Below are 26,426 nucleotides of genomic sequence, written 5' to 3' on the forward strand. Positions count from 1 at the left end.
TTGCTGATGAATGGTTTACTTAAAAAACAGCATCATTCATATAATACACAACCCCAAGGTCACAGAAGAAAGTGCCCAGGCTTCAGGCTGACCCACATTGTAACCAGTCCTTCCCAAATCTTTTCTCTATAAACAACAGTCCTCTATGCTGCTGCCTCCAAACATAATGCCATCCATTAATACCACTAGCTGGGCACACCGGGATCAAACCTGTGACCCTAAACTGCCATAGAAATAGCTTAAACTGGGGTTGGAGACTCATAACACTGAGTGGGGGGATTCCCTCCATCTCACTCCAAATGAGTCCAAATTCTCTTCACATTGCTTCTCTAGATGAGCACAGTACTTGAGAAGAACTAATAGAACCCAGATGATCTCCAGAACAAGGCGGATGGCTCCAGCCTTCCCCAGCCCACAGGCCCAAATATTTAGAGTCAGAGGAGTTCTCATTCTTACAAATAACCACCATGCTTCACATTTGCAATGTCTATTTCCCCCATATTTCCGTACCTATTATGTCACTCAACACAAAATTCCATGATTCTGTGCAACTCCAGATGAAAAACACATTTTAGAATTTGTTATACCAGCTACTATTTGAAATAAATGGACCATCAACTATTCTAGAAATCTCTTTATGTCATTGCTGATTTTCTTTGCAACGGCATCCAACCTGTCCCTCATTTATCCTTATTCCAACCCTATGAGGTAGACAGGAAAACCATAGCTAAGAGATTTTTTTCTAAATCACACAACGCATAGGTGGCAGGTCCAGGTCTACCCCTTAGATACCTCTGAGCGCTGCCACCTAGCAGCCAACATGAATTATTCACCAGCAAGTGGGAGTCACACCTACAACTCGGAACCCACTGCTGCATTTGGGATTTGCAACCTGTGCAGAGAAACCTCCCCACACCTCCCAACCCTCCAGAAAAGCCCCAGATGAGAAAGGAGTCTCCACGTGCATATAAATGATTCTTTATGCCCTTCCCCCATGCAGTGGGGGATGGAGCAGGGGGAAGTCCCCGCCCTCATGCAGGGAACGGGAGGTCAATGTATACTAGTCTTATTGCCAGATGCCCTGTGGCCATGGGGTGGGGAATAGGGCTCTACAGCCCCTTTCTTCTGGCACTGGTCCCCCTTCACCAAGTCACCGTGGTGGAGCTGGGGGGCTGGAGGCCCTAGGAGCTGAGGTAAAGATGGTTCTCTCCAGGGAAGGAAAGCTGCTCTCCCCGCCTGCCCACTGGCTGTCTCTGGATGAGTGTGAGGAGCTGCCAGCGGGTACTGAAATGTCATCCAGGTGTCTCTACCCAGTGGGCAGTGAGGCCAGACAATGTCTCCAGCTTGAGGCTGCCCACACAGATCCTCGGTGACGGGGGCAGCATGCCCCAAACACCTTGTCCAGCTGGTACCTCCAGCAGCCATGAGAGCTCTTCTCTGACCGATGCATTGACTCAAGATCCCTGCTCCTGGAGTCCAGTTCAGACTGTAGTGACCCTCATGACAACCTCTCGGCCAGAATGGGAGCTGGAACGGGCATCTGGTGGCCGCAGCTGCCCAAGGAGGTGCAAGATTGTATAACCACAGCGCTGAGGCAAGAGCGTCCGCATGCGCTGGGCAGCTGGGGGGCGGCTGGTGGCCCCAGAGGTGGGGCCCGTCCGTGAGGTCCTGGGGCCCGGCTTCCCTGCCGTCCCTCCCCCTGCATCTCCTCCTATGTCCTTGGTCTTGTCATAATTTAGGACCTTCCACTGCTGGTTCACTGCCTGCCAGCGCTTGAAGATGCGGTAGACAGAGGAGCCTTCATGGATGATGAGGCCTGAGCAATAGGGATAAGAAATCCAGGGTTAACTGTGGCCTAGATCTAGGCCAGAGGTACTTAAGCAAGCATTGCTTCAGAGTGAGAAGATACAGTTGCAAAGGGCCCTGGAGAAGCAGGGAAGTGAGTTGAGGTGGCACCAGGATAGCACTAAAGGCCCCCAGTGGCAGAAAATAAGGCCATGAAACTGAGGGGATGGGCAGGGGAGTTAGGTGTGTAAGAGGAAGATACAGAGCAGGTAAAGGAGAGAGAGGTGCCCTTACCTATGCAGACGACATCCATGAAGCCATACATGCCGTAGCAGATCTGAAAGAGCAGATCCTGTCGTTGCCACTTGGCTGAAGGGCTGAGTGAGGACCAGATGAGCCAGGAGATGCTGGCAACCAGGAAGAGCGAGCCCAGGACTATGGCAGCAATCTGGACCTTCTCGATAACCGTCAGGGAGATGGCCTGCCACTGTGTGGGACAAAGGGCTCCAAAGAGTCCCAGAAAGGGATGGAGGGCCAGGTGATGGGTGGCCCTGAAAGGCAGGGTGCTCCAGGAACCTTCCCTAAAACCTTCAGGCAGGATCAACATCTGTCTTCTCTGTGCCTTGATTAAATCTAGAATGTGGCACTTGTCTGACACCATTTGTCTGTCTTATTTTAGAAAGGCAGGACTGGGCAAGTGCCCTGAAACCAAAACATCTAGATTTGAATCCTAAATCTTGACTCCACCACTTACTGGCTGAGTAACCTTGGGTAAGTTTTCAAATCTTTGTGCATCAGTGTCCTCATTTGTAAAAGGGGATAATAATAGTATCTAACTAATAAGATTATTGTGAAGATTAAGAGTTAATACACACCAAAACTTGACACAGAAAACACTACATATTTGCTATCATCATCAACATCATTTTTTCTTTTTTCTTTTTTTTTTTTCCTTCGAGACAGAGTCTTGCTCTGTTGCCCAGGCTGGAGTGCAGTGGCTGTGATCTCGGCTCACTGCAACCTCTGCCTCCCGGGTTCAAGGATTCTCCTGCCTCAGCCTCGGGAGTAGCTTACAGGCACGTGCCACCACGCCCGGCTAATTTTTGTATTCTTAGTAGAGACAGGGTTTCACCATGTTGGCCAGGCTGGTCTCAAACTCTTGACCTCGTGATCCGCCCGCCTCGGCCTCCCAAAGTGCTGGGATTACAGGCGTGAGCCACCGCGCCCGGCATTTTTTCTTTTCTTTCTTCTTTCTTTCTTTCTTTTTTTTTTTTTTTTTTTTGTGGCGAGTGGGGAGTGGTGATTGTCCCGTGCCTAGAACAGTGCCTGGAATATAAGTGGCACCCCATAAATATCTTTGTGAATAAATTAAGGGCTTAGGAAGGATATACAGACACATAGGAGACTGTGGTAATTGGTGGGGAAGGGTGGCTTTGGGAAAAGAGTAAATGAAATAGGCCTCCTGGAGGGTCCCTGATTCCAATAGCTAAAAGGTCCTCGTCCAATCTCCGAGTCCTCTCCTTGCACCTCACCTGCAGTGGGTTCTTGGTGCTGATCGCCAGGACCTGGTACTTGAAGTAGCAGAGCTCACAGCTCCAGGAGCCCCTCTCGCTGATCCAGCGGATGAGGCAGGGCTGATGCGTGCAGCGCACTGAGCCGTCGCAGCGGCAGGGGCTCAAGAGCTCCCCCTGGAGGAAGAGTGAGGAGGGGCCCTGTCAGCCATCACCACCCCGACCCCACTCAGCCGCGCTCCCCGACAGGGAAACCTCCTCTTCAGGTCACTTTCCCACCTTAAATAATTCAGGCCTTTCACCCAAGACAGGGCAATAGGCTAAGCAAGGCTGCAACCGAAAAGAAGTTTCCCTTGGAGATCAAGGGAAACTTCCCATACCAAAGAGATGAGGGATGGAAAGGGATGGGGGGATTAGAGGGGAGAAGGACTGGGTCTTCTCTTTTCCTAGAATTTGGGATGGGTAGTCTTTAAGACTTCTCAAAAGAAAGGCTTCCTCTTAGGATCTGGAGGGAGGGGAGTGTTAGAGCTTCTGAGCCATGCTTTCCTTCCCCCACCCCATCATTGTAAAGTTACTTCACAGATCTGGTGCAAACTGGGATGGGTTACGGTCCTCGGTTTCCACGTATTAAAAAGCGGAGAAATCGCGGAGGTGGGAGTGAAGGGTGTTTCCCTTTAATCAAGGAATTAATTGTCACTGCACAGAGACACCCCCTGGCACTATTCTGGGACAACTTTGCCCATAAAATTTTAACAAAGAATACTCTTTAGAATGAGATAGAAAGTTGCAGAATGGGAAGTGAAAAAAAGTGCCCCACGGGGAGAAATACTGAGCTAAGCAAGGGCGCTGGCTGGGCCCCTCCCTTCAAGGGGGGCACAGAAGCACTCTCCTTTTTGCCCACCTGCAAGAGAACAGGTCCCCTTAGCTTACGGAGACCCTGGAGCGAGGGAAATAGGAGAGAACAGCAGTCCCTGTTAATGGGTGAGAGGGATTTTGCGCTCTCTGGGGAGAAAGCCCCACCCCTTCCTGGGGACCCTTGACCCTCCAACACAAACAAGCGCTCCAGGAGTCCCCTGCCAGCCCCTCGGCCTCACCCCACTCCCACTCCGGGTCCTGGGGCCCGCCCAGCCTCCTTAGGCGCCGCCCCTGCTCGCGGTCTCCGCGGACACCCCAGGTGCGCGCCCCCACCCTCCGCGCCCGGCCAGGTGCCCAGGCCTGACCTGCTCCGGGCCCTGGAAGCAGATCCGGCACTGAGGGGTTCGGAGTCCGCTGTCCAGGCTGCTGCTGAGCGACAGGGCGTCCAGCGCGCCCGGGGGTGGCAGCGGCGGCGCGGGCGGCGGCAGGGGTCCGGCCCGCGGCTCCTTGTCACCGGCGAGGCCCCGGGCCCGCGGCTCCGACCCGTAGTACTCCTCCTCGTCGCCGTCGCCGTCCCGGGTGGAGCAGCCAGCGAAGGGCGCCCAGCCGCAGCCGCCTCCCCCGCCCCCCCGGGGCTGCGGCTCGGCCCGGGGCCGCCCCCCGCCTGTCAGCACCAGCAGCTTCAGCTCGTTCAGAAACATGCGGAGCCGAGACTTGAGCATCGTCCGGACACCGGGGGCGGGGGGCGGCGTGCAAGAGGGGCTCGCTAGCGGCGGGGGGAGGGGAGAGGACAAGGCCGGGAAGGGGGCGCGCGCTAGAGAGCCGAGCCGGGCCGGGGTCTTCGGGGCCTGCGACAGCCGTTCACTGCTGCCACCGCCGGGGCTCTGCTGCTTGCGGGGCCGAGCGGGCTGGCGGCCCGGGGGCGGCGGGGTGGGCGGCCATGGCCAGGGCAGGGGGCGGGGAGGGGGGCTCAGGGTGCCGCACCCCGCGGGTCTGGGTCCGGAGCGGGCCGGGCCCCCGGGGTTACGCGCCCGGGTCCTCCTGCGGCGGGGCCGCCCCCCATCGCCGTTCTCTCGGTCCCAGTCCCCCTCCGGCTCCGGGATCAGGCTTGACTCGGCCCGTGCGCTCGGCAGTGGCAAATGGCGGCTCCTTCCGGCGGCGGCGGCGGCGGAGACCCCCCCGGAGCGGCGGGCGGGCGGGGCGGGCGCCGGGGAGCGGGTGAGGGATGGAGGGAGGGGCGGGGCGGGGAGGGGGAGAGGAGAAGGGGCCGCGGCTGCGCATCCCCGCCCTGCCCCGCACGAGCAGGTGTCCCCAGGGGCGGGGGCAAGTGTGGGAGCCCGAGGAGGGTGGAGGAAGGGGAGTGGCCAAGGAAGGGGAGTGTGCACACGAGTTGACTAGGTGTGTGTCTGGGAGTGGGGGATGAGCGGGTGAGCATGGAAGGTGAGTGGTCAAATGACGCAGGTGTACCAGGGAGGGAGAGGCTTGTGCAAAATGGGAATGTGCAAAGAAAGAACTGTGCAAGGGTCAGAGGTGTGAGGGAGGTACATGGGCAGGGGTGGGACTCAAGCAATATACACTTTACCCAAAGGGCTGAAAAGTGTGCTCGATGGGGACTGGGAAAGAGAGGTGTGTAAGGAATGGAATCGAATTGTCTGAGAAACGGAAGCCTGTGATTGTAATGTGTGAAGGAGGTGAAGGAGCAGGGGAGGTAGGCGTGCTAAAGGGATGGGAGTGTCTTTCCTGGTACTCTCCTGCCCTCACCTCCACTGCATTGAAGTAAATAATACACACACTTAGCCCTTTGCTTTTATGGAGCCTTCGCTCTGAGAACAAGTTCTACCCCCATCACATTTTTTTCCTGCCTTACACTTACATTCTCCCTCTCCTCCCCTTTGCAAAGCTGAGGGAAAAGGGATTCCAGGGGAGCTCATTGGGTCAAATACACTGGGAAAAAATTTAATTAGTGAAAGAGTAATTAACAGAAGAAGGGAGGGGACAGAGCCTGGGACAGACTGCCAAATTAAGGTTCCTCAATAGAAAGTGATGGAGAGACAGTAATGTTCCCATGAAGTATTCAAATGTTTTGGATGGACTAACGAATGAATCAGAAAAAGGGGCTGGGACCCAAGCAGACAGAGACGACGTCTTCTGTTGCAAAGACAGTAAGCTGTGAAGGTCTTATGTGGAAGGTGAGGCTGAAGTGGGGAATGCTGGTGTGGGAAGGGAGTTTGAAAAACTCACAGACACTTATCTTAGCCTTCCAGAAGGCTTACAAAGCACCCACCCCTAGCAAGGTAGCCAATAAAACATTCACCTCTTGAGCCCCTTAGTTCACTCCTTGAGGTTTTTCTTACTAGTGTTCCAGCTGCCCTTGCCAGGAGGGGCCCAGGGCTACAAGTATCAGGATGGAAAGAGGAGGCATCTGTATTAATATGTATTCCATTTTGCTCTAAATCATGGTTTATATTCATCTTCTAGTTTGAACTCTTATATTCTCAGCCAGATGGTTAAGGAAAACAGAAGTTAGAGTGGAAGGAGTGGCAAATAGGGTAATAAAATGGCTTTAGATTTTAGACAAATTCTCACAAATGAGACACTAACAGCTTTCCTCCTTTACTCCCATACCCCCAAAGGGCTGGGAGATAAAGACCTTGGAGCCAATAAAACAAAGAAAGTAGGAGAAATCTACTTGTGTCTACCTAGGTGTCTGGGCAGAGGCCATTTGGGAACAAGTGTGTTCTGGACAGTGCTAAGTGCTAAGAAAGCGGCACTAGGGAAAAAGAGGGAAGCACAGTGGCTCCAAATGAGCAGTCACAAGGTTTGCAGAAGGGGACATGTCATTTTCATTCATTGTGGTGGTCTGGAGGGTGCAGGGGGTGTGGTGGTAACTTTCTTGCATATGTGCAATCCTGTATCCATCTTATATATGACATGTGATAAATAATATATACATACATATATACATAGAAGTATATATGCACACATACAAATATCACATAATCATAGAACCTTCCTACTGGAAAAAAAAAAACTTTTAAAGGTCAAGTATTCCTGTCTCCTGCTCATCAGTAACTTCTCTGCCAGATGGCCTCAGGTCTTTGCATTAACACTCCCAGGGAGGTTTGGAAGTTGGAAAAGCGAGAGCATTATCTTGTCACTGAGCCTGTTGGATTACTGTATTAATCTGCCTTCAGGCATCCTTTAATCGTAGTTTTGCCCTCAAATGGGCATTGTTTACTCCCTATTTTAGAAGACCCCATTGTTGGCTACATCTTTATAGATAGTCGTACCACTACTTTAAAGGGCCAGTGACAGACACCAAAAACAAAAACCCACATACACACTGGAAGCAAGCAGTCAGTAAAATGTTGTAGAATTAATGAATGAAACAATGACACAATGAGAGTATGTTTTCTCATGGTGGAGCGAAAAGGTGACAGCATCACCTCTGGTACCCCAACTCCCACCCCCTCCCCAATATAGACAGGATGAAAGACCGGTAGTGAGACTGGAGTTCAGCCTTCAGACCGGTAGTGAGACAATCCTTCAGCCAGGAGTTGGGCTCTGGGTGGCCTAGGTTGCCATGGCACCGCCTCGGGCTCCACCCTCTCTTGTCCCCCTCACCGCTCCCTCCCGCAGCGGGGGTTGTGGCAGCCAGTCACGTGCCCGCCGCGTAACCACACCTCTGCTCCTCAGAGCAATGTCAAGCGGTCACGTGTGATAGCAACAGATCACGTGGCTGCCATCGCCCCTCCGCCCCCTTACACTCTTCGCCCTCCTCCCCGCCGAAGCGGCTCCTGGCCGCCCCTCAGCGCATGGGTGGCGGTCACGTGCCCAGAACGTCCGGCGTTCGCCCCGCCCTCCCAGTTTCCGCGCGCCTCTTTGGCAGCTGGTCACATGGTGAGGGTGGGGGTGAGGGGGCCTCTCTAGCTTGCGGCCTGTGTCTATGGTCGGGCCCTCTGCGTCCAGCTGCTCCGGACCGAGCTCGGGTATATGGGGCCGTAGGAACCGGCTCCGGGGCCCCGATAACGGGCCGCCCCCGCAGCACCCCGGTCTGGCGTGAGGTAAGTGCTGTCCCTTCCCAGGAATGAGAACCAGTGCCCGCCCCCCTCACAGCTTTCCATGCGTTCGTTTCGCGAGCTGGTTATGGAAGGGTCGCTCAAGGGCGGGAAGTGGGGCCTTTGTGGTCATGGGAAGGTATAATTTTAGGGACTGAGGTGTAGGATCTTCGATGCAAGGCATGTGTCATGTGTGATCTTTGTGCGGGGCGCGATTGTCCCAAAGGAAAAAGCGTTTTTTATTGCAGGGCCTCACGTGGCTGGAGGGGTCGGTATTGAGTCATTGTGTTATCTCTGGGGCCGGCCCCAAGGAAGACTGGGAGTGGGGGATGGGATGCTGGTGTTGTTCTTTGTGCTTTTTTTTTGGGAGTCCCTTTGTTGCTGCAGGCTCATACCATCCTAACTCTGTAAGGGACTTTTGGTAATAGGAGTCTGTGATTGTAGGGTCTCACTTGATCTGAGAATGGCTACCTCTCGATATGAGCCAGTCGCTGAAATTGGTGTCGGTGCCTATGGGACAGTGTACAAGGCCCGTGATCCCCACAGTGGCCACTTTGTGGCCCTCAAGAGTGTGAGAGTCCCCAATGGAGGAGGAGCTGGAGGAGGCCTTCCCATCAGCACAGTTCGTGAGGTGGCCTTACTGAGGCGACTGGAGGCTTTTGAGCATCCCAATGTTGTCCGGTGAGAAGGTGGTGGAGGGTTGGGAGTGGGGAGTAAAGGGAAAAGACAGCCTATAGGTGGGGTGTGATGATCTGTAGAGAAGTGGGGACCCTGAGGAAATAATGAGAGGCCATGTTGGGTTAAAGGGGATTGAAAAGTGAGCATCTACTCTGGTCAGGCTGATGGACGTCTGTGCCACATCCCGAACTGACCGGGAGATCAAGGTAACCCTGGTGTTTGAGCATGTAGACCAGGACCTAAGGACATATCTGGACAAGGCGCCCCCACCAGGCTTGCCAGCCGAAACCATCAAGGTGAGTGGGGTTGGTAGGCATTGAGAGGTGGATTGGGACCTTTGTAGTAGAACCTTCTGGGATTTCAGGTATAGTGCCTAGTTTCCAGTGCATCTGTACCTCCCCTTTGAAACTAGGATCTGATGCGCCAGTTTCTAAGAGGCCTAGATTTCCTTCATGCCAATTGCATCGTTCACCGAGATCTGAAGCCAGAGAACATTCTGGTGACAAGTGGTGGAACAGTCAAGCTGGCTGACTTTGGCCTAGCCAGAATCTACAGCTACCAGATGGCACTTACACCCGTGGTCAGTAGAAAGATGGTACCAAAATGGGTTCTGGTTGGGAGTAGGACGGTGATTGCCTGTAGCAACTGAGAAGTCATGTGCTTCATGTGTTCAGTCAAGTAAGTTGTGTTTCGTGATAACCCATGGGGTCCCCATCCATTCTTCCTATTCCCTTTAGGTTGTTACACTCTGGTACCGAGCTCCCGAAGTTCTTCTGCAGTCCACATATGCAACACCTGTGGACATGTGGAGTGTTGGCTGCATCTTTGCAGAGATGTTTCGTCGAAAGTATGGGACCCACATACCCTGGACTACCTTGAATTCCCCAAATCGCTTGTTCATAAACCACATCCATACCCTGCCCATTCTTTTTTTTGAGACCGGGGCTTGCTGTGTTGCCCAGGCTGGATTGCAATGGCATGATCACAGCTCACTGCAGCTTCAACCTCCTGGGCTCAACTGATCCTCCCATCTCAGATTCCCAAGTAGCTGACACTACAGGCACGCACCGCCATGCTTGGCTAGTTTTTTAATATTTTTGTAGAGACGGGGTCTCAGTTTATTGCCCAGGCTGGTCTTGAACTCTTGCACTCAAGCAATCCTCCCACCCCTACCTCCCAAAGTAGCGTAAGCTACTGCATCTGGCCCCATTCTTTCACTTGTGTACTACTACCTTGCCCATAGCAGAAAGCTCTGAAATGTTCTGGAATTAGGAACTTCATATCCCTTTATTCTCTTTATTTTTATTTATTTATTTATTTTGAGATAAGGTTTCACTCTGTCACCCAGGCTGGAGTGCAGTAGCCCAATTACAGCTCACTGTAGCCTCTACCTCCTGGGCTAAAGCAATCCTCCTGTCTCAGCCTCTTGAGTAGCTGAGACTACAGGTGCACACCACCATGACTGGCTTTTTTTTTTTTTTTTAGACGGAGTCTCGCTCTGTCGCCAGGCTGGAGTGCAATGGCGTGATCTCAGCTCACTGCAACCTCCACCTCCCAGATTCAAGCAATTCTCCTGACTCAGCCTCCCGAGTAGCTGGGACTACAGGTGCATGCCACCACGCTCAGCTAATTTTTGTATTTTTAGTAGAGATGGGTTTCACCATGTTGGCCAGGATGGTCTTGATCTCTTGACCTCATGATCCACCTGCCTCAGACTCCCAAAGTGCTGGGATTACAGGCATGAGCCACTGCACCTGGCATTTCTTTTTTTTTTTTTTTTTTTTTTTTTTTTTTTTTTTTAAGAGACAAGGTCTTGCTTGCCCAGGCTGATCTAGAACTCCTGTGCTCAAGCAGTCCTCTCACCTCAGCATCCCAAAGTGCTGGAATTACTGGCCTTTATTCCCTATACTTTCTATTTTGAGCCACTAAGCAGTAACCATTCAACTAAGATATCTTTGAAAATGACTGCTACCTTATGTCCCTTCTCACCTTAGGCCTCTCTTCTGTGGAAACTCTGAAGCCGACCAGTTGGGCAAAATCTTTGAGTAAGTGACCAACATGGGAGAAAAAGATTTTCTATTCCGAGTCCTCTTTCTGCTGAGTCCAGGATGGCAACTGGCTCTGCCCATGGGGATGGGAACTGGAGGACCCTCCTGACCAGAGTTCTCCTGTCCCCCCACAGCCTGATTGGGCTGCCTCCAGAAGATGACTGGCCTCGAGATGTATCCCTGCCCCGTGGAGCCTTTCCCCCCAGAGGGCCCCGCCCAGTGCAGTCGGTGGTACCTGAGATGGAGGAGTCGGGAGCACAGCTGCTGCTGGTACTGGAGATGGCTGTGGGCATAGGGAGAGACTGGGGAAAGAAATAGAGCAGTATGCAGGGCCCTGGCCACTGTGGTTAATGAAACTTGGTTGGTAGATGGGCTGTAGTTTCTATTACAGCTGCAAATGGCCACCCACAGAGAAGGATGTAGAAGAGAACCCATCCTGTCCGGGCACGGTGGCTCATGCCTGTAATCCCAGCACTTTGGGAGGCCAAGGTGGGCCTATCACCTGAGGTCAGGAGTTCGAGACCAGACTGGCCAACATGGTGAAACCTCGTCTTTACTAAAAATACAAAAATAAGCCGGTCGTGGTGGCACACGCCTGTAATCTCACCTACTTGGGAGACTGAGGTAGGAGAATCACTTGAACTCAGGAGGCGGAGGTTGCAGTGAGCTGAGTTCATGCCATTGCACTCCAGCCTGGGTGACAGAGCGAGACTCCGTCTCAAAAAAAAAAAAAAAGAAGAAGAAAAAAGAAGAGAGCTCATCCCAGGTATTGTTGTGGGTGGGCAGAAGTCTCCCTGTTTTCTTCATGGTTTTCTGACCTTTGCCTCTCCCCTCAGGAAATGCTGACTTTTAACCCGCACAAGCGAATCTCTGCCTTTCGAGCTCTGCAGCACTCTTATCTACATAAGGATGAAGGTAATCCGGAGTGAGCAATGGAGTGGCTGCCATGGAAGGAAGAAAAGCTGCCATTTCCCTTCTGGACACTGAGAGGGCAATCTTTGCCTTTATCTCTGAGGCTATGGAGGCTCCTCCTCCATCTTTCTACAGAGGTTACTTTGCTGCCTTAATGACATTCCCCTCCTACCTCTCCTTTTGAGGCTTCTCCTTCTCCTGCCCCCCTATTTCTCTACACTAAGGGGTATGTTCCCTCTTGTCCCTTTCCCTACCTTTATATTTGGGGTCCTTTTTTATACAGGAAAAACAAAACAAAGAAATAATGGTCTTTTTTTTTTTTTAATGTTTCTTCCTCTGTTTGGCTTTGCCATTGTGCGATTTGGAAAAACCACTTGGAAGAAGGGACTTTCCTGCAAAACCTTAAAGACTGGTTAAGTTACAGGGCCTAGGAAGTCAGTGGAGCCCCTTGACTGACAAAGCTTAGAAAGGAACTGAAATTGCTTCTTTGAATATGGATTTTAGGCGGGGTGCGGTGGCTCACGCCTATAATCCCAGCACTTTGGGAGGCCAACGCAGGTGGATCACCTGAGGTCAGGAGTTCGAGACCAGCCTGACTAACATGGTGAAACCCTGTCTCTACTAAAAATACAAAATTAGCCGGGCATGGTGGCGCACACCTGTAATCCCAGCTACTTGGGAGACTGAGGCAGGAGAATCGCTTGAACCCGGAAGGCAGAGGTTGCAGTGAGCCGAGATCATGCCATTGCACTCCAGCCTGGGCGACAGAGCAAGACTCTGTTTCAAAAAAAAAAAAATATATATATATATATATATATATAGATTTTTAAATGGCTTTTACTTTTATATTCACTGAACTTTCTCAAACTGGGTCCTGCTTATTACAGGAAAGAGTTCTTGCTTGTTTTCTCCTTGGCGCTATCCCTGATTTACCCTTAGAGCCACACCAGGGTATGTTGAGGTGATCCAGCATATGGACGGAGGAGGAGGGGAAACAGCTAAGAATGACTCCAGCCCCCATCCTATATACTCCTAGAAGCTTCCCATGTCCTCTTGGAGAGAGAGGGAGAAAGTTTTTCCTTTTATTCCTTATAGTCTGGCTCCCACTAAAATACGTCAAGGCATAAAGTCTTGCTATTCTATCAATTTTAGAGGATGTGACAAGGGGCCTTTCCTTTTTCTCAAACCAAAACGGTTACAGACCCTAGATATTCCCTAAGGGAGGAAGAGAAAGCTTAGAGAGAGCAGAAGAGAAGTCAGAAGGATCCAAAGTCTCATAGAAAGGCACTGGGGTTGGCTCTAGGATCCTTCTGATTCCGAAATCTCATTGCTAGCCAAACACCAAGGATCTGTAGGAACAAAGGGAGAGAGATAAGTATCAATCAATTCTCAGTCTCAAGTTAAAAAGGATGTGCGTGAGGGAACTGGAGAATGTTACCTCTGTAAAGCTAAAGAAGAGTCCAACACCCCCTAGGATTTTCAGGGCTTCATCTGAATGCTTAAGAAACTTTTCTCCACACATCTGGCATGTGGGGCTCTGGCTCTTGCAGATCTAAGGATAAAACGTGTGTGAAGAATGCAAAGTTGTGAATGCAAAGTTGCTAGTCACCAATATCTATGCCGAATGTCCCTAGAAACTTCACTGTTACCTGACCAGTGTCCTACAAACTAAAATCCCACTTGACTAATTCCCCAGCCTCTATCCACCCCCACCTCCCACCAACACACAGCCCCAATACAAGAGGGCTTATAGAGAGAGAAACAATGACATTCAAACTAAATTTGCCAACTTGGGCATTGTCCTTACCCAGTTTCCTACCTCCCCTGGCTGCTGCGCCACCCCCAACACACTCACTGCAGTGCAGAAATCATAATCTTGTTGATACAGGGTTGTGAGGTTGAATAAGCCACAACAATCAAAACTTCTTTCCAGTTCGTCCCGAGTCTTGTTGCTCATGACCCACCAAGAAGCATTGATGACATCTGTCTGGAAGATATGGGTAGAGGGAAATTAAGTCTCCCTACATCCTGGTATCAGTTTAAGTGCCTCAATTTCCCTAGTCCAGCAAAGGAAGTCAAACAGAAGCATAATGGTGTGCAACAATTATAGACATGATAAATATCTACCTTTTCAGGTTCTCTAGATCATCCTCATGGAAAATTAACCAGACATCCCAGAGAAAGCAAATAGCCCAAGAGGCCAGAGGCAGTGCATGTAAGGATGATCTTTGGGTAGTTGGGGCTAGACTAAGGAAGGAGTTCGAGGTTAAGAGGAAAATTTTAAAAAGCAAGTTAAGTACTTGAAAGGGTACGGTCTTACCTGTTTGCTTCGGTTAATAGCCAGACATGAGCAAGAGATTACAAATTGGAAGATGAAGACCAAACCAAGGATGATCATGTACTGAGAGGAAAGGTTATGGAAAAAAGTCCTAGATTCCTTTATGTTTCATCTGTATTAACTGGTCTCATCTGTTCATAGAACTTATACCACCATGTCAAATTGAAAGCAATAAAATCAGCTCTTGTTTCGTAGATTATGGGACAGGGCAGGGCAAGAAGACGTGTCCAAGATCCCTGAGGTCCCCTACCCTTCTAACATCTTCCTTAGATGACAGCCCTCCCAAGCGCCCGGTTGCCCCCATCACTTCAGGTCAGGATACAAAGAACAGCAGGACTTGGTGGTGGTTGACAGCACCCACCAGTCCAGCCACTGCAATAAGGAGAAGGAAGACTCCCACGGCAATGACTCCGCCGATGATGTGGATGCTGGACACCAGACCCAGGCCCTTGCCCCAAGCAGCCACTCCAATGAGCAACAAGCTCACCAGCTACGAAGAAAGAGCAGGTTACATCTCAAGAATTCTAGTATGCAGCACAGGCCAAGGCCAGTACAAGAGGACTTGGGGGCGGGGCGGGGGGAAGGAATAATGGAATGGTGTGTGAATGGGAGCTGGGGATGGTGCTATCCGCACCAGGAGCATCCCTAGGCACTCCCAAAGGTTAGAATGGCTGGGACGGGGGGGTAGGGGGTGGCAGGGATGGTGGTATGAATGCAAAAGCTGAACCCTCAGGATCATCCTATCACTTCCACTTTGGGAGAAACTGAGGTTCACAGGAGGGAGGTATGGAACTTATGCCCACGGCCTTCAGTTCATTCCCCCACTCCCAGACAAACCCCCTCATCAACCGGAAGTCTCCCCTCTCCCACGGAAGTCCCCAGGAATTCCCTCTTCGCCGGAAGTTCCTGGGAATCTTCCCGGAACCCCCATACACCCTTCTCCCCACCGGAAGTACCCTAGAGATTCTGCCCACGGGGCCTTTCCGCCCTGAAGCTTCCCCCACCTCCAAAACCTCACCATGTAGACCACGTTGAGAGCGCAAAGCGCATTCTTGGAGCAGGCAAAGCCGCCGCAAACCATCTCCCCAGCTCTGGGGACCCAAGTGGTCCCAAGGACTTGGGGGGAGGGTATTGGGGACCGTCTTCCAGGACCCCGACAGCTTCTGTCTCTTTAAATCAAGGCCAGCCAAACCCAATTCTCTGCGCCTGCACCGTCCCTCCCCTGCCTCTGGATTGGCTAAATGCGTGGCTAATCCTGGACGTCCAAGGCCTGCCTGGCAATCAACCCGCATTACGTCACCGACCCGCCTTCTGTCCCCCTCCTTTTGTTTTTTCATTGGGCGAAACTTAAAACTAGGGGCAGGGTTTCTAGAGATTCTCTTAGGGACTACAGCCTAAACTCCAAAAGCTTGGGTTGAAAGCTGAGCTTTCTGTGGTCGGAGTTAGGAGAGGGCTAATTCGAGGGAGACGGCTCTGGAGGAACTTAGGTGAAGGGGAGACGGCGGGAGGGGCGGGTAGGGGGCCGCTCCGAGAGCTGGGCAGAAAGGGCTCCGCCCGTAGAAGGAGGGCCCTTCCCCGCCCCCTTCCCCCTGTTCTGCAGTGACCTCATGATGACGCCATTGTTTTGTTGTTGCGTCACGCTCGGGAACACCCAAAGGAGCCACATATTGAGCTTATTTAGCCCGGCCACAGAGTCCGCGGGTTGGACACGGCAACACCCAGGAAATCATCACACGTTTGTGTGTCCGCTAGTACCCATGTCCTGTTCCATATCTCCTCCTAAAGGGGTGCGAATATACCAGAAATTCAGTGTGGAAATAGCGGCCTCAGGCCAGTGCATTCCTGTATGTGGCATTGCCACAAGTGCACAGACGGGTGTGCTCAGCATTTTCAGAGTACACGCCTGATCTAGGGCTTGCAAAAAACGACAGGCAAGAGGAAGAGTCTCGGATTTAAATAAATATAAGTGGAAGGAGCCTCCACCTTTTCACCTGGGGGTAGACTGATCAATCACTTTATTATCTAGTAAAGTGCTTTGACAAACCGTCCTTTTCACGGTGGTGGGGAAAGGCGTAATCCTTCTCTCCCCAGGAGAAAGAAACAGTAGGAACAAAAAAGAAAACCCTCCAATCAACTCAACAGAATGATTTAAGTTTGTGTGTACTTAGATTCTATAGTCTTACTGCCACAGTCAGATTGCCACTTCCTAGCTGTGTTACCTTCGGCCAGACACTTAGAAACTGTCTGTGCGTGTTTCCTCATCTGTAAAATGGGGATATATAACAACACACCCTACCTCGGGTTGTGAGAATTAAGTGAGTTAATATATGTAGAATACTTAGAACAGTACCTGGCACATAGTAAACACTCAATGTTAGTTATTACTTTTGAGGTCATTTTACAGGTTCCTGTGGGCAATTCCAACCTCAATTCCCTTATCTTTAACTACACAGTATTTATATAAACTCTTTCAGAAATTAATACCAAAAAGGTATGCAGGAGAATAGATGTTTGACAGGGCCAGAGAGGTGTTTGAGTCTTGAAACAAAGTAATTAAGTTATTATTATTATTATTATTTTGAGACAGAGTCTCCCCTGTCGCCCAGGTTGGAGTGCAGTGGCGCGATCTCAGTTCACTGCAACCTTCACCTCCCAGGTTCAAACAATTCTCCTCCCTGGCTCAGCCTCCCAAGTAGCTGGGATTACAGGTGCCCACCACCCAGCTAATTTTTTTGTATTTTTAGTAGAGATGGGGTTTTGCCATGTTGGCCATGCTGGTGGTGAACTCCTGACCTTAGGTGATCTGCCCGCCTCAGCCTCCCAAAGTGCTACGATTACAGGCGTCCGGTGGAAACAAAGTAATCAGGTCAAACTACCCACTACCTCCCACCTCCCACGCCCTCACTCCCCACCTCCATCCCCTTCCTACCCCAACTCCCATCTTCATTGCCTCCTTCAGTTCCTCATCTACCTTCTTTTCTTTCAGGTCCTAAATCAAGGGCAAGACAATGGTATTAGAAGGGGAACTGGTTGACGAGCATTTTGGTTGTGTGGTGTAGTGAAAGGGATATCAAAATTATAACCAATCTGGGCTTTATGTGCTCAGTGAAAAATAAAAATAAAAATGTAAAAATAAAATCAGAAGATCTAAATCCATGTCTTTGTTTCACCTCTTAATGGCTTCTCTGAGCCTTAGTTTCCTTTTATGCAAATAGGGATAAATAATCCTACTCCTCAGGGCTGTCATGAGGATAATATATATGAAAGTATGTTGTAAACTATTAAGTGTTATAGACATGTTAATTATTAGGAAAGTGATTGAACATGGAACGTGGTAGTTTTTGTCTTTTTATAGGTTACTTTCCTCCTTCATAACCCATAATCACTTGGCCTATTTATTTATTTATTTATTTTTGACATGGAGTGTCGCTTAGTCACCCAGGCTGGAGTGCAGTGGCATGATCTTGGCTCACTGCAACCTCCACCTCCTGGGTTCAAGTGATTCTCCTGCCTCAGCCTCCCAAGGTGCTGGGATTACAGGCATGAGCCACCACGCCTGGCCTCACTTGTCCCTTTTAAACAGGAGGTGGCCTCAGTGGGTAGCTGACTGAAAAAGGGTTACATTGTAAGACATAAGGATACAGGGCTCATTGGGATGTGTAGAGAGGGCGATGGGTACAAGTGTATACTAGAATGCAGGGCTGTGAGGGTAACAGACCAAGTGTGCATGAATTCCTGTGAGAGTTTGAAATTTGCAGATCATCAAGAGTTTAGGATTGCACCTGGGACCTAGCTTGCCATATTCTCCCAGAACCAACACCCATCTTAATTAGCCACCTCCCACAGGAGGCCCTGGGACACTGTTAAGATCTCTCCATCCACCTGGCTGGGAAATCATAGCAGGGACTGGCTGGCAGGGTTGATGAGCCAACGCTAGAGGGGGTGGGAGGTGCAGGAGGTAGTGCTGTCCCAGGCTGTGGGTTTGAAACTCACCAGTCAGGAAGTGAGGTCGACAGACGGAAGGGCAGGCAGGGGCGGGGAGTTCTGGGCACAGCAGAAGGGGCCTTCTGAGGTTTGGGGGCTGTAGGGCCATGGGCCTCAGGGCCAGAGGTGGTTGTTAGCCTGGCAAGACAGGTCTGGGCAACATGCATGCCCAGAGGCAGTTCGTTGTAGCTGCAGTGAGAGCAGAAGTCAGACGACATGAGGTGGCCAAGCAGGCTCTAAACCGCCTCAGGAAGCTGGCAGAGAGGGTGGACGACCCCGAACTCCAGGACAGCATCCAGGCCTCATTGGCCAGCATTCGAGGTAAGAGAAAGGTCAGCCCTCAACTTGAGTGTATCGGGGACTAGCAGGTGCATAGAAGGGTTAGCTGTATCATATATCACTTCCCAGTCAGCTACTTCCTAGTCCCTAAGATGGGACTCTGGGGAAGAATACATTTAGAGAGGATGGAAAAAGACATGGGAGGTATCATTCTTTCTCTTTCCCTGCTCTGATCCTTCTCCCAGGAGATCAAAATACCGGTCCCTGTTGAGCTGACCTTCTTGGCAATGAAGAAATGTGTGAGCAGGGGGAAGATAGGCGGTGACAGACTCATGGTAGACTTGGTCCCTGCCTGGGGAGTCCAGAGCAGGAAGCAGTCTGGGGCAGCAGGTTCTGGGACTGGATAATGAGTTCATTCCCAGGACCCACTAAGGATCAGTGACCTCTTGTTCTCCAGCTCTAGAGAGAAACACATGCACACACGTACACACACACACGCATGCACATTGAAGTACACCATGCAGAGAATCTCAGGCTCCCAAGCATATTCTAACTTACACACCATGCTCTGCAGAGCCAAAGTGCAGATAGGTCCCCAGAACTCTTCTTGGTCCCCTCTCCTCCCCTTGCTCCTGTTCCTGTCTTCCCCCCACACACCTTCCGCTCTACCTCCTTAGTGCCATTAGAGCAAGTGATGACAACACAGGGAGGAAGTGCTGCCATGGCAACACCATCCGCCACATCCTCCTGCCCACCCCAGGCTTCAATCCTGTGGTGGAGCCCTGGCAGGAACAGCTTCTCTCCATCCACAAGGCCCTACCACTGAGGAACTGGTGGAACTGGAGGTTGTTCCAGCTCGCTCTCATTTCATTCACCTCTGATGCGGCAAAGAGCTAACAAAAGCAGGCTGCTTTGCTCATGAAAAGTATCTGGTGGAAGCACTTCCTCCATCATATCCTGATCTCTTCCAGCCATTTCAGTCCTCTCCATTGTTACCTGCCTACCTGGTGGGGGAGTGTCAAGAGATCATTCTTTCCCTCAAGGACACCTCCTGCCAGACCTCTCTGCTGGTACACCAGAGTATAACTTAGGGAAGGAACAGCTTGCTTTGGATGCCTAGTGGGACGGGCTGATGATCCCCTTCCCATTGTTCTTCGGAGGCTAGTGCCCCTCTCACCTCCTGTCCCACACCCTTTGCCAGGAACTACACCCAAAGCCTCCCCTGACAGCCTTAGTGTTTGGAAAGACCAAGGGGGAGTGGGCCATGGGGCCTCCTAGGGAGAAACTCTAAGACCCACCCCTGTCAAAAATAATAATGATAATAATAATAAAGGAGAAGAGCGGTTTAGGCCAGGCAGAAAAGCTGTGCTTAGCTCTGGAGGGGGAGGAGGGTGAGGAGGGTGAGGAGGGGTGGAGGCGGAAATCCCTGAGAAGGCTTCACTCCTCATAAGTGATTTGTTTTACTCCTTCTCTAAGAATTAGTATTCTGTTCCCATTGAACATAAAGGAAAACTGAGGCTATCAAAGGAGGGAAGTTTAAGCCAGAGCCAACAATTCTCCTTCACCCTCTCCGTCAAAAAACACTACTGAAGCGTCTCCTGTCCTGGGGATGGTGTCATCCTGGTTCTGTAGGGAGGGAGGGAGAAGCTGCTGAGCCCCAGGACAGAACATTGGAGGGATTGGGTACAGGTCTCTGGGAGAACAAAGGGCTCCTGGCATCCTGGCTCAGCGCCCCCACCTTCAGAACCCCCACCCTCAGCCCCCCACCAGGCCAAGCACGCTGCAGGCTCCTGCCTCCAAGAGCCGCCCACGGCAGCACTTATTATAGTCTCAGCTGCGTCAGGAGGGTGGGACGCCAAATCAGGGGACCGCTGTGACTCCCCAAGTCCCAGGAAGGGGTCTCCAAGGCTGCAGAGAGACCTTCCTTTGCCCATCTTACCCCACCGCCAAGGGGTCTCAACCTCTTTTCCACTTTGGCCTAACCACTTCAGGATTCTCACCTGGCTGGAGGATAGAAAGCCTTGAACTCCAAGACCCCTAGAGGGGTGGGGGACACAGAGCAGACGGTTTCCATTCACTTTGCCTGCCTCCTCTTTAATCTTCTGAAAGAATCCCACCAGCAAACCTCAGGAGACTGAAAGGGAATCCTGAAGAGGCCAGCTCTCACTGCCTCAACTGAAGAGTCCTTATACTTGGGGAGTGAAATCCTCCACCTGTGGGTAGCCAGGTGTCAGGGCAGTGCCTCCACTAATTCAGCATCCCCCGGTTGGTCCCCCACCCACCATACACACAGATTCCTCTCTGCTTCTGCCTGATGTTTCTGAGGCACTCTTGGAGCTACGGTTGCTATGGAGACTGGATGCATTTTGGCATGGGGGGGTATCAGTCTAAGACACATCCTTCTCCCTCCTCCTAGAGCTGGAGCCTTTGACTTACCCTGTGGTCTGGGCTCCTCCAGCACTCAGATCTCTCCCCTCTCTCCTACCCTGCTAAGTTCCATGTTTGTCCCCATCCCTGGGGAACATTTTCCAAGTTCACTTTGGGACAGTCGAGCTGAAGTCTTGGCCCCGTCAAAGTATTAAGTGTGGGGGTGTGAGTGGGAAAGGGAGCTGGGTCATGAGAAAGGGAACGCGTCCAGGTACCTAGGGGAGACAAGAGATCCTGGGGGAAGGGATTTCAGGGCCCTCGCTTTCCCACATCATCTTCCCCAGAATTGGCAGTGACCCTGGGTTTGCTCTGTTTACCGCGGCCTGTCCACCCAATAGATCGATTTTCACCCTTATCCCTAAATGCCATACCTCACAGTCGCGCTTCCCAACCTTGGTGCAAGAGAGGAGGGGACTAGGTTGTTGGAGGAGGTGAGTCCAAGTCCCAGGAAATCCAGCCCAGGATTTGGGAGAGAAATCCAGTCCTGGATTTTGCACCGCCCTCACAGACATCGGTGCTGGTGGAGAAAAGGTTGGGGGGGAGATAGGGTGGGGGGGCCTGGGGGCTGCCTCCTCCTCAATGTGAGGGGAGCGCCCGGACACAGCGCGCATCCGGACCAAGCCGAGCCCGGGCGAGGCCCCCGGACTCTTCGCCCGGATCTCACGCCCCTCCCCTCCCAGACCCCAGACCCGTGGGTTCCCACCCACCTCCCATTCCCTCTTTCCTCCCCCGCCGCCTCCTGTATCTCCATCCCCAGCATCCTCCCCGGGCCCCTGCGAATCCCCCCGCACGGCCAGCCCCACTAGCTTCCCACCCTCCTCAAGACCCTCTCTCCGACCGCATCCGCGGCCCCTGTCCCTTGAGTCCCAATTCCCCGCTCCTGCCTCCCCCGCACTGGTTCGTTTCCCCTAGCCTCCAGTCCCCTTTTCTGCCCTCTTTTCCTCTCTCTCCCCCATTTGCCCCCACTACTGTCCTCCCCGCCCTCCCCCACCCATCTCAGCGCCCCCACCCAGGCCGGGGTGGACGGTCCGGCGCGCCTCCCTGGAGCAGCACCAAGGTCCCGGGGCTCCAAGAGGGTGGGGGCGCAGGGCGGGGAGCATGGGGAGGGGGCGCCCCATGTGATGGGAGGGGGGCGCAAGCGGAGGCGGCGGAGGCGGCGGCGACAGCGGAGCCGGGCCGGGGGCTCAGCGGGGTCCGGGGGCTGGGGGCAGCGAGCAGGGCGGCCCCATGGCCGGGCCCCCCTGAGGCAGTCCGGGGGAGTCCCCTCCCCTCCCCAGCTCGGGGGTCTCCGGGCCCCATGAGCCGGGGCGCGGGCGCGCTTCAGCGCCGGACAACGACCTACCTCATCTCGCTGACCCTGGTTAAGCTCGAGTCGGTGCCTCCGCCGCCGCCTTCTCCGTCTGCGGCTGCGGCCGGCGCCGCCGGTGCCAGAGGCTCCGAGACTGGGGATCCTGGCAGCCCCCGAGGCGCGGAGGAGCCGGGCAAGAAGCGGCACGAACGTCTCTTCCACCGGCAGGATGCGCTGTGGATCAGCACGAGCAGCGCGGGCACCGGGGGCGCGGAGCCCCCGGCCCTGTCCCCGGCTCCGGCCAGTCCGGCCCGCCCAGTCTCCCCCGCTGCCGGCCGCCGCCTCTCCCTCTGGGCCGCCCCTCCGGGACCCCCGCTCTCCGGGGGACTGAGCCCCGACCCCAAGCCTGGGGGCGCCCTCACCTCCTCCCGGCGCCCCCTACTCAGCAGCCCGAGCTGGGGCGGCCCGGAGCCCGAAGGCCGGGCGGGCGGCGGCATCCCTGGCTCATCCTCTCCGCACCCTGGCACCGGCAGCCGGAGGCTCAAGGTGGCGCCTCCTCCGCCGGCTCCCAAGCCTTGCAAGACCGTGACCACGAGTGGAGCCAAAGCCGGCGGGGGCAAGGGCGCGGGTAGCCGCCTGTCATGGCCCGAAAGCGAGGGCAAGCCCAGGGTCAAGGGGTCAAAGAGCAGCGCCGGAACTGGAGCTTCGGCCTCTGCCGCCGCCACCGCCGCCACCGCCGCCGCCGCCGGGGGAGGGGGCGCTACAGCTGCGACCTCTGGTGGGGTCGGGGCTGGGGCTGGAGCCCGAGGGAAGTTGTCCCCTCGGAAAGGCAAGAGTAAGACCTTGGACAACAGTGACTTGCATCCGGGACCGCCTGCCGGCTCTCCTCCTCCGCTAACCCTCCCACCAACTCCGACTCCAGCGGCTGCTGTCACCGCTGCTACCGCGCAGCCCCCCGGTCCTGCACCTCCAATCACTCTGGAGCCTCCAGCTCCGGGGCTGAAACGGGGCCGGGAGGGGGGCCGAGCATCCACTCGTGACCGCAAGATGCTCAAGTTTATCAGCGGCATCTTCACCAAGAGCACAGGAGGGCCTCCTGGCTCCGGGCCCCTTCCCGGACCCCCCAGCCTGTCTTCTGGCAGCGGGTCCAGGGAGCTGCTGGGCGCCGAGCTCCGCGCTTCCCCTAGTGAGTTGAGTCAGGGCTTGAGAACAGGGAGGGAAGGGTACCTGGAATGCTCAGCTTGGGGTGGAGGAGCGAGGTCCAGGAAACTAGGGAAGATTTTCTCTGGGGTGGGCGGATGAACCAAGCTCACTCCTCTGCCAAGGACTGGGGCAAAGAATAGGAGTCTTGAAGCGGGGTGAGTAGCTACATTGTGCGACAGGAGAAATGACTTGATTTCAGAGGGACTCAGAGAGCCTCAGAGCTTTCTGGGAAAATAATGTCCTTGATCAGAGTGACTAGAAAATTGCTCCCAGAGAAGCCCAGGACCCTACTTCCAGCCTCAGCTGAACTCTGGGAACATGGAAATGGGGCTTTGCCGTGTTTAGAGCGACGTTGAAGGTGAAGGGGATGAGGAAGCCTCAGTTTCCCCTGAGCACTTGGGGCAGGTGGCATGACAGTGACCTTGCAGGCAGCTTCTCGCCAGGGACTAGTCGTCCCCTGGGCTGAGAGCAGGCTGGTGATGTTTTTCGTGCGGTGAAGGCGGATTGGGCGGTACGCGAGTGCGCGGGGGCTGGAACGTGCAGAATATTTAAATGTGAAGTGAGAGGGGGCGGATAGGAAGCCTCACTTCCCCCACTGCCCACCCTCTCCCCAGAGCCGCATTGAAACCCACCGGGGCTGACCCTGGAGTGAGTCAGTGGGGGCGGAACTGCTGCAAAGGCAATCCGTACCCCGGGAGACTTGGGAGGCGGTACGGGGAAGGTAGTGTTTTTTACGGGGGCAGGGTGTCTATTATTATTACTATTTTCCTACTGGAGGAGATAGGCAGGAGACTCTCGGTTCGGCTCACACTCCCGGGAGAGGAGGCGGGTCCGGGAGCGGAGGCGGCCCCCGGGGTTTGGCTCCGGAGCGTGTGGGAGCAGATGGCTCCGGATCCCAGAGTTCCCGCCGCAGCTGCGGCGCCCCGGGAACGTCCGGCCGGTGTCAGGCGCGGGGGCTGGACCCGGCGGGCGGAAGGAGCATCCTTTCCCCCAGGCCTGTGGCTTCTCTCGGCCAGGCGATGGAGCCCTTCCCCACAGTTCTTTTGGAGGGCGTTTGTGGGGAGGGTGTGGGAGATGGAGGCACAGGAAAATCGTAGCTCTTTCCTTTGGGCTGTGGGGAGGGGTCCAGGGCCACGGTGCCGTTGACCTTGAAAAAGGGGAGGGAAACCCCTCACCTCAGTTTCTCTCCTGTGGAATGGAAGCTGGGGAAGACACACTCTCTTCTATGTTTCAGCACCTCCTCCCAGGGTCTGCCCTGGGAACCAGTGGGTTAGGGAGGAGCTCCTCTTCTATTCTTTTTCCAGAGGGAAGAACCTGCCACTGTCAGAGCCCTGGTCTCCCTGTCTGGGGCCGGGACCCGCGTTTGGGGATGTGCTTTAAGGGAGATGCCAACTGAAGTATTTTTGTCTTGCTAGCTCCGTTGCTAAGCAACCACTGAGCGGCAGCAACAGCTGGGGGAGAGCGGCTGGGATGGGAGGCCTGGGGACCACCCTCAAACCTGTCTGTTCCACACACCTCTCCAGTGCGGGCAGGGTTCGGGGAATTTGGAAAGCTGCAGAGGGAGGAGGGGTGGCTCAGTGTTGGGGGTCCTCCTGAGCCAGGAGCCTCCCCTCTTACTGCCCTTCTTCTGTTACAGAGGCTGTGATCAATAGCCAGGAATGGACTTTGAGCCGCTCCATTCCTGAACTGCGCCTGGTAGGTAACCCAGTCCCCTTGTCTATAGGGAAGGCTGACCTCCCACCCACTGCTCTCTCAGCTCTCTCCCTTCACCTCTCCTTCTCTCTCTCTCTCTCTTTGGGAATAGGGAATTGTTTTCCAGTTCTCCTGAGAGTCTACCTTCATAGCACCAACATGGGGTTTGCTATATCCTCCTCACAAGTTTTTCCTATCTAGTCTTTATGCAGCCATCCCCTTTTTCCTGTTTGTTCACGGTCCTCCTCCAGGCTTCTCATTTCTGGTATCTGCCCTTTGGCCTTCATGTTGTATTGCCTAGAATTGGGTAAAGTTTTCCAACTAGTGCCTAGAACTGTGACATGCTACAAACACACACACAGAGAGACACACACGCACAAAACATATCTAGTATGTTTTCTAAACAACCCAACACACAAAAAAGCTGGTACTGAATTGCTGACATTCTTCAGCTCATGCTCCACTTTGAGCTTGGGATCATTTCTTACCACACTCATGCCCTGATCCTCCCAACTGCTCCGATCCCCCCAGCTGCTCTGATCCTCCCAACTGCTCTCTCTGGAATGACTGTCATCCAGGCCCTGTAGGGTCCTGCTTGGATGATTTATCTCTCTGGGTTTTCTGGAGTGTCCAGACCCATGCATCCTGCCTTCTCTTATATCCCACAATTTCTGCTCCACAACCTTGCCCTCAGGGTGTGCTGGGCGACGCCAGGAGTGGGAAGTCATCGCTCATCCACCGATTCCTGACTGGCTCATACCAGGTGCTGGAGAAGACAGAGAGTGAGTTCTCAAGAGCCATAGTAAGCTAACCATTGGGGTCAGGGATCCAGGAGTGAGATCAATGATTAGGCAGGTATGGAGACCAGGGGGGAAGGATGAGGCCATGATAGCAAAAGCACTGGGAGCATGGGGAGGTTTGGTGACCTGTCACCTCTGACCTGTTACCCCTCCCAATTCTTCTGGACAGGTGAGCAGTACAAGAAAGAGATGTTGGTGGATGGGCAGACACATCTGGTGCTAATCCGAGAGGAAGCTGGGGCACCTGACGCCAAGGTGAGGGTGGAGGTGGTGGGGGACAGGCTGGCTGGGGTCAGCACTGGCCAAGGGAGAGGGCTGTGGTTTCCCAGGTCTCCATCTGGATTGGGTCCAGAGGAGTAGACCTATCTGACTTTCCATTTGTTCCCTCAACTCCCCGCAAGTTCTCAGGCTGGGCAGATGCTGTGATCTTCGTCTTCAGCCTGGAGGATGAGAACAGTTTCCAGGCTGTGAGCCGTCTCCATGGGCAGCTGAGTTCCCTTCGGGGGGAGGGACGAGGAGGCCTGGCCTTGGCACTGGTGGGGACACAAGGTAAGGAGGGGTTCGGAAA

The 26,426-nt window shown here is 53.5% G+C and overlaps 4 protein-coding genes across 8 annotated transcripts in view; 2 read left to right on the forward strand and 2 right to left on the reverse strand.

Annotated features, from left to right (window-relative positions):
* MARCHF9 (membrane associated ring-CH-type finger 9) lies at positions 1-8,275 on the reverse strand. The gene is made up of 5 exons (XM_012510169.2): positions 8,132-8,275; positions 4,517-5,545; positions 3,318-3,473; positions 2,080-2,272; positions 1-1,816 (listed from the first exon to the last, which is right to left on the reverse strand). Exons 1-5 carry the CDS (start codon positions 8,273-8,275, stop codon positions 1,482-1,484), a joined length of 1,857 nt encoding a protein of 618 aa, XP_012365623.2. The 3' UTR covers positions 1-1,481.
* Positions 5,860-12,169, forward strand: CDK4 (cyclin dependent kinase 4). Its single transcript, XM_003252755.4, has 8 exons — positions 5,860-8,215; positions 8,654-8,890; positions 9,048-9,183; positions 9,300-9,467; positions 9,625-9,734; positions 10,882-10,932; positions 11,070-11,205; positions 11,772-12,169. The coding sequence occupies exons 2-8, from the start codon at positions 8,673-8,675 to the stop codon at positions 11,862-11,864; spliced, it is 912 nt and encodes a 303-aa protein (XP_003252803.1). The 5' UTR covers positions 5,860-8,215; positions 8,654-8,672; the 3' UTR covers positions 11,865-12,169.
* On the reverse strand, positions 12,150-22,285 carry TSPAN31 (tetraspanin 31). 3 transcript variants are annotated; one of them, XM_030822334.1, is made up of 8 exons: positions 20,449-20,865; positions 18,179-18,358; positions 17,115-17,174; positions 14,508-14,675; positions 14,168-14,248; positions 13,703-13,834; positions 13,286-13,399; positions 12,158-13,196 (listed from the first exon to the last, which is right to left on the reverse strand). In XM_030822334.1, exons 3-8 carry the CDS (start codon positions 17,130-17,132, stop codon positions 13,122-13,124), a joined length of 588 nt encoding a protein of 195 aa, XP_030678194.1. In that variant the 5' UTR covers positions 17,133-17,174; positions 18,179-18,358; positions 20,449-20,865; the 3' UTR covers positions 12,158-13,121. The 3 variants fall into 3 exon arrangements, with proteins under 3 accessions (XP_003252805.1, XP_030678194.1, XP_030678195.1); XM_003252757.3 differs by lacking the exons at positions 17,115-17,174; positions 18,179-18,358; positions 20,449-20,865 and adding an exon at positions 15,204-16,759 and having other exon boundaries at positions 12,150-13,196; XM_030822335.1 differs by lacking the exons at positions 17,115-17,174; positions 18,179-18,358; positions 20,449-20,865 and adding an exon at positions 22,218-22,285.
* The window catches only part of AGAP2 (ArfGAP with GTPase domain, ankyrin repeat and PH domain 2), a 14,472-nt gene continuing 10,218 nt past the window's right edge, over positions 22,173-26,426 (forward strand). For all 3 annotated transcript variants that reach the window (XR_004032274.1, XM_030822331.1, XM_030822333.1), the window contains exons 1-5: positions 22,173-23,349; positions 25,003-25,061; positions 25,753-25,840; positions 26,028-26,113; positions 26,260-26,407. Coding sequence is in view for 2 of the 3 variants with exons in the window: in XM_030822331.1 (XP_030678191.1) it covers positions 22,173-23,349; positions 25,003-25,061; positions 25,753-25,840; positions 26,028-26,113; positions 26,260-26,407 (1,558 nt within the window). In the remaining variant the exon portion in view is untranslated. The remainder of the gene's footprint in view (positions 23,350-25,002; positions 25,062-25,752; positions 25,841-26,027; positions 26,114-26,259; positions 26,408-26,426) is intronic.

Source organism: Nomascus leucogenys, chromosome 11, assembly GCF_006542625.1.
Source record: "Nomascus leucogenys isolate Asia chromosome 11, Asia_NLE_v1, whole genome shotgun sequence".
Taxonomy (NCBI): Eukaryota; Metazoa; Chordata; class Mammalia; order Primates; family Hylobatidae; genus Nomascus; species Nomascus leucogenys.

Coding starts and splice junctions, on each gene's coding strand:
- CDK4 (XM_003252755.4), top strand. CDS start 8,673: ATGGCTACCTCTCGATATGAGCCAGTCGCTGAAATTGGTGTCGGTGCC. Junction 9,735..10,881: donor GCAGAGATGTTTCGTCGAAA/GTATGGGACCCA, acceptor TTCTCACCTTAG/GCCTCTCTTCTGTGGAAACT. Junction 10,933..11,069: donor CAGTTGGGCAAAATCTTTGA/GTAAGTGACCAA, acceptor GTCCCCCCACAG/CCTGATTGGGCTGCCTCCAG.
- TSPAN31 (XM_003252757.3), bottom strand. CDS start 15,266: ATGGTTTGCGGCGGCTTTGCCTGCTCCAAGAATGCGCTTTGCGCTCTC. Junction 13,835..14,167: donor CTATTAACCGAAGCAAACAG/GTAAGACCGTAC, acceptor CATATCTTCCAG/ACAGATGTCATCAATGCTTC. Junction 13,400..13,702: donor ATTATGATTTCTGCACTGCA/GTGAGTGTGTTG, acceptor TTTTATCCTTAG/ATCTGCAAGAGCCAGAGCCC.
- MARCHF9 (XM_012510169.2), bottom strand. CDS start 8,275: ATGGAAAGCTGTGAGGGGGGCGGGCACTGGTTCTCATTCCTGGGAAGG. Junction 5,546..8,131: donor GCCCCATATACCCGAGCTCG/GTCCGGAGCAGC, acceptor ACACACACCTAG/TCAACTCGTGTGCACACTCC. Junction 3,474..4,516: donor GCTTCCAGGGCCCGGAGCAG/GTCAGGCCTGGG, acceptor CTCTTCCTCCAG/GGGGAGCTCTTGAGCCCCTG.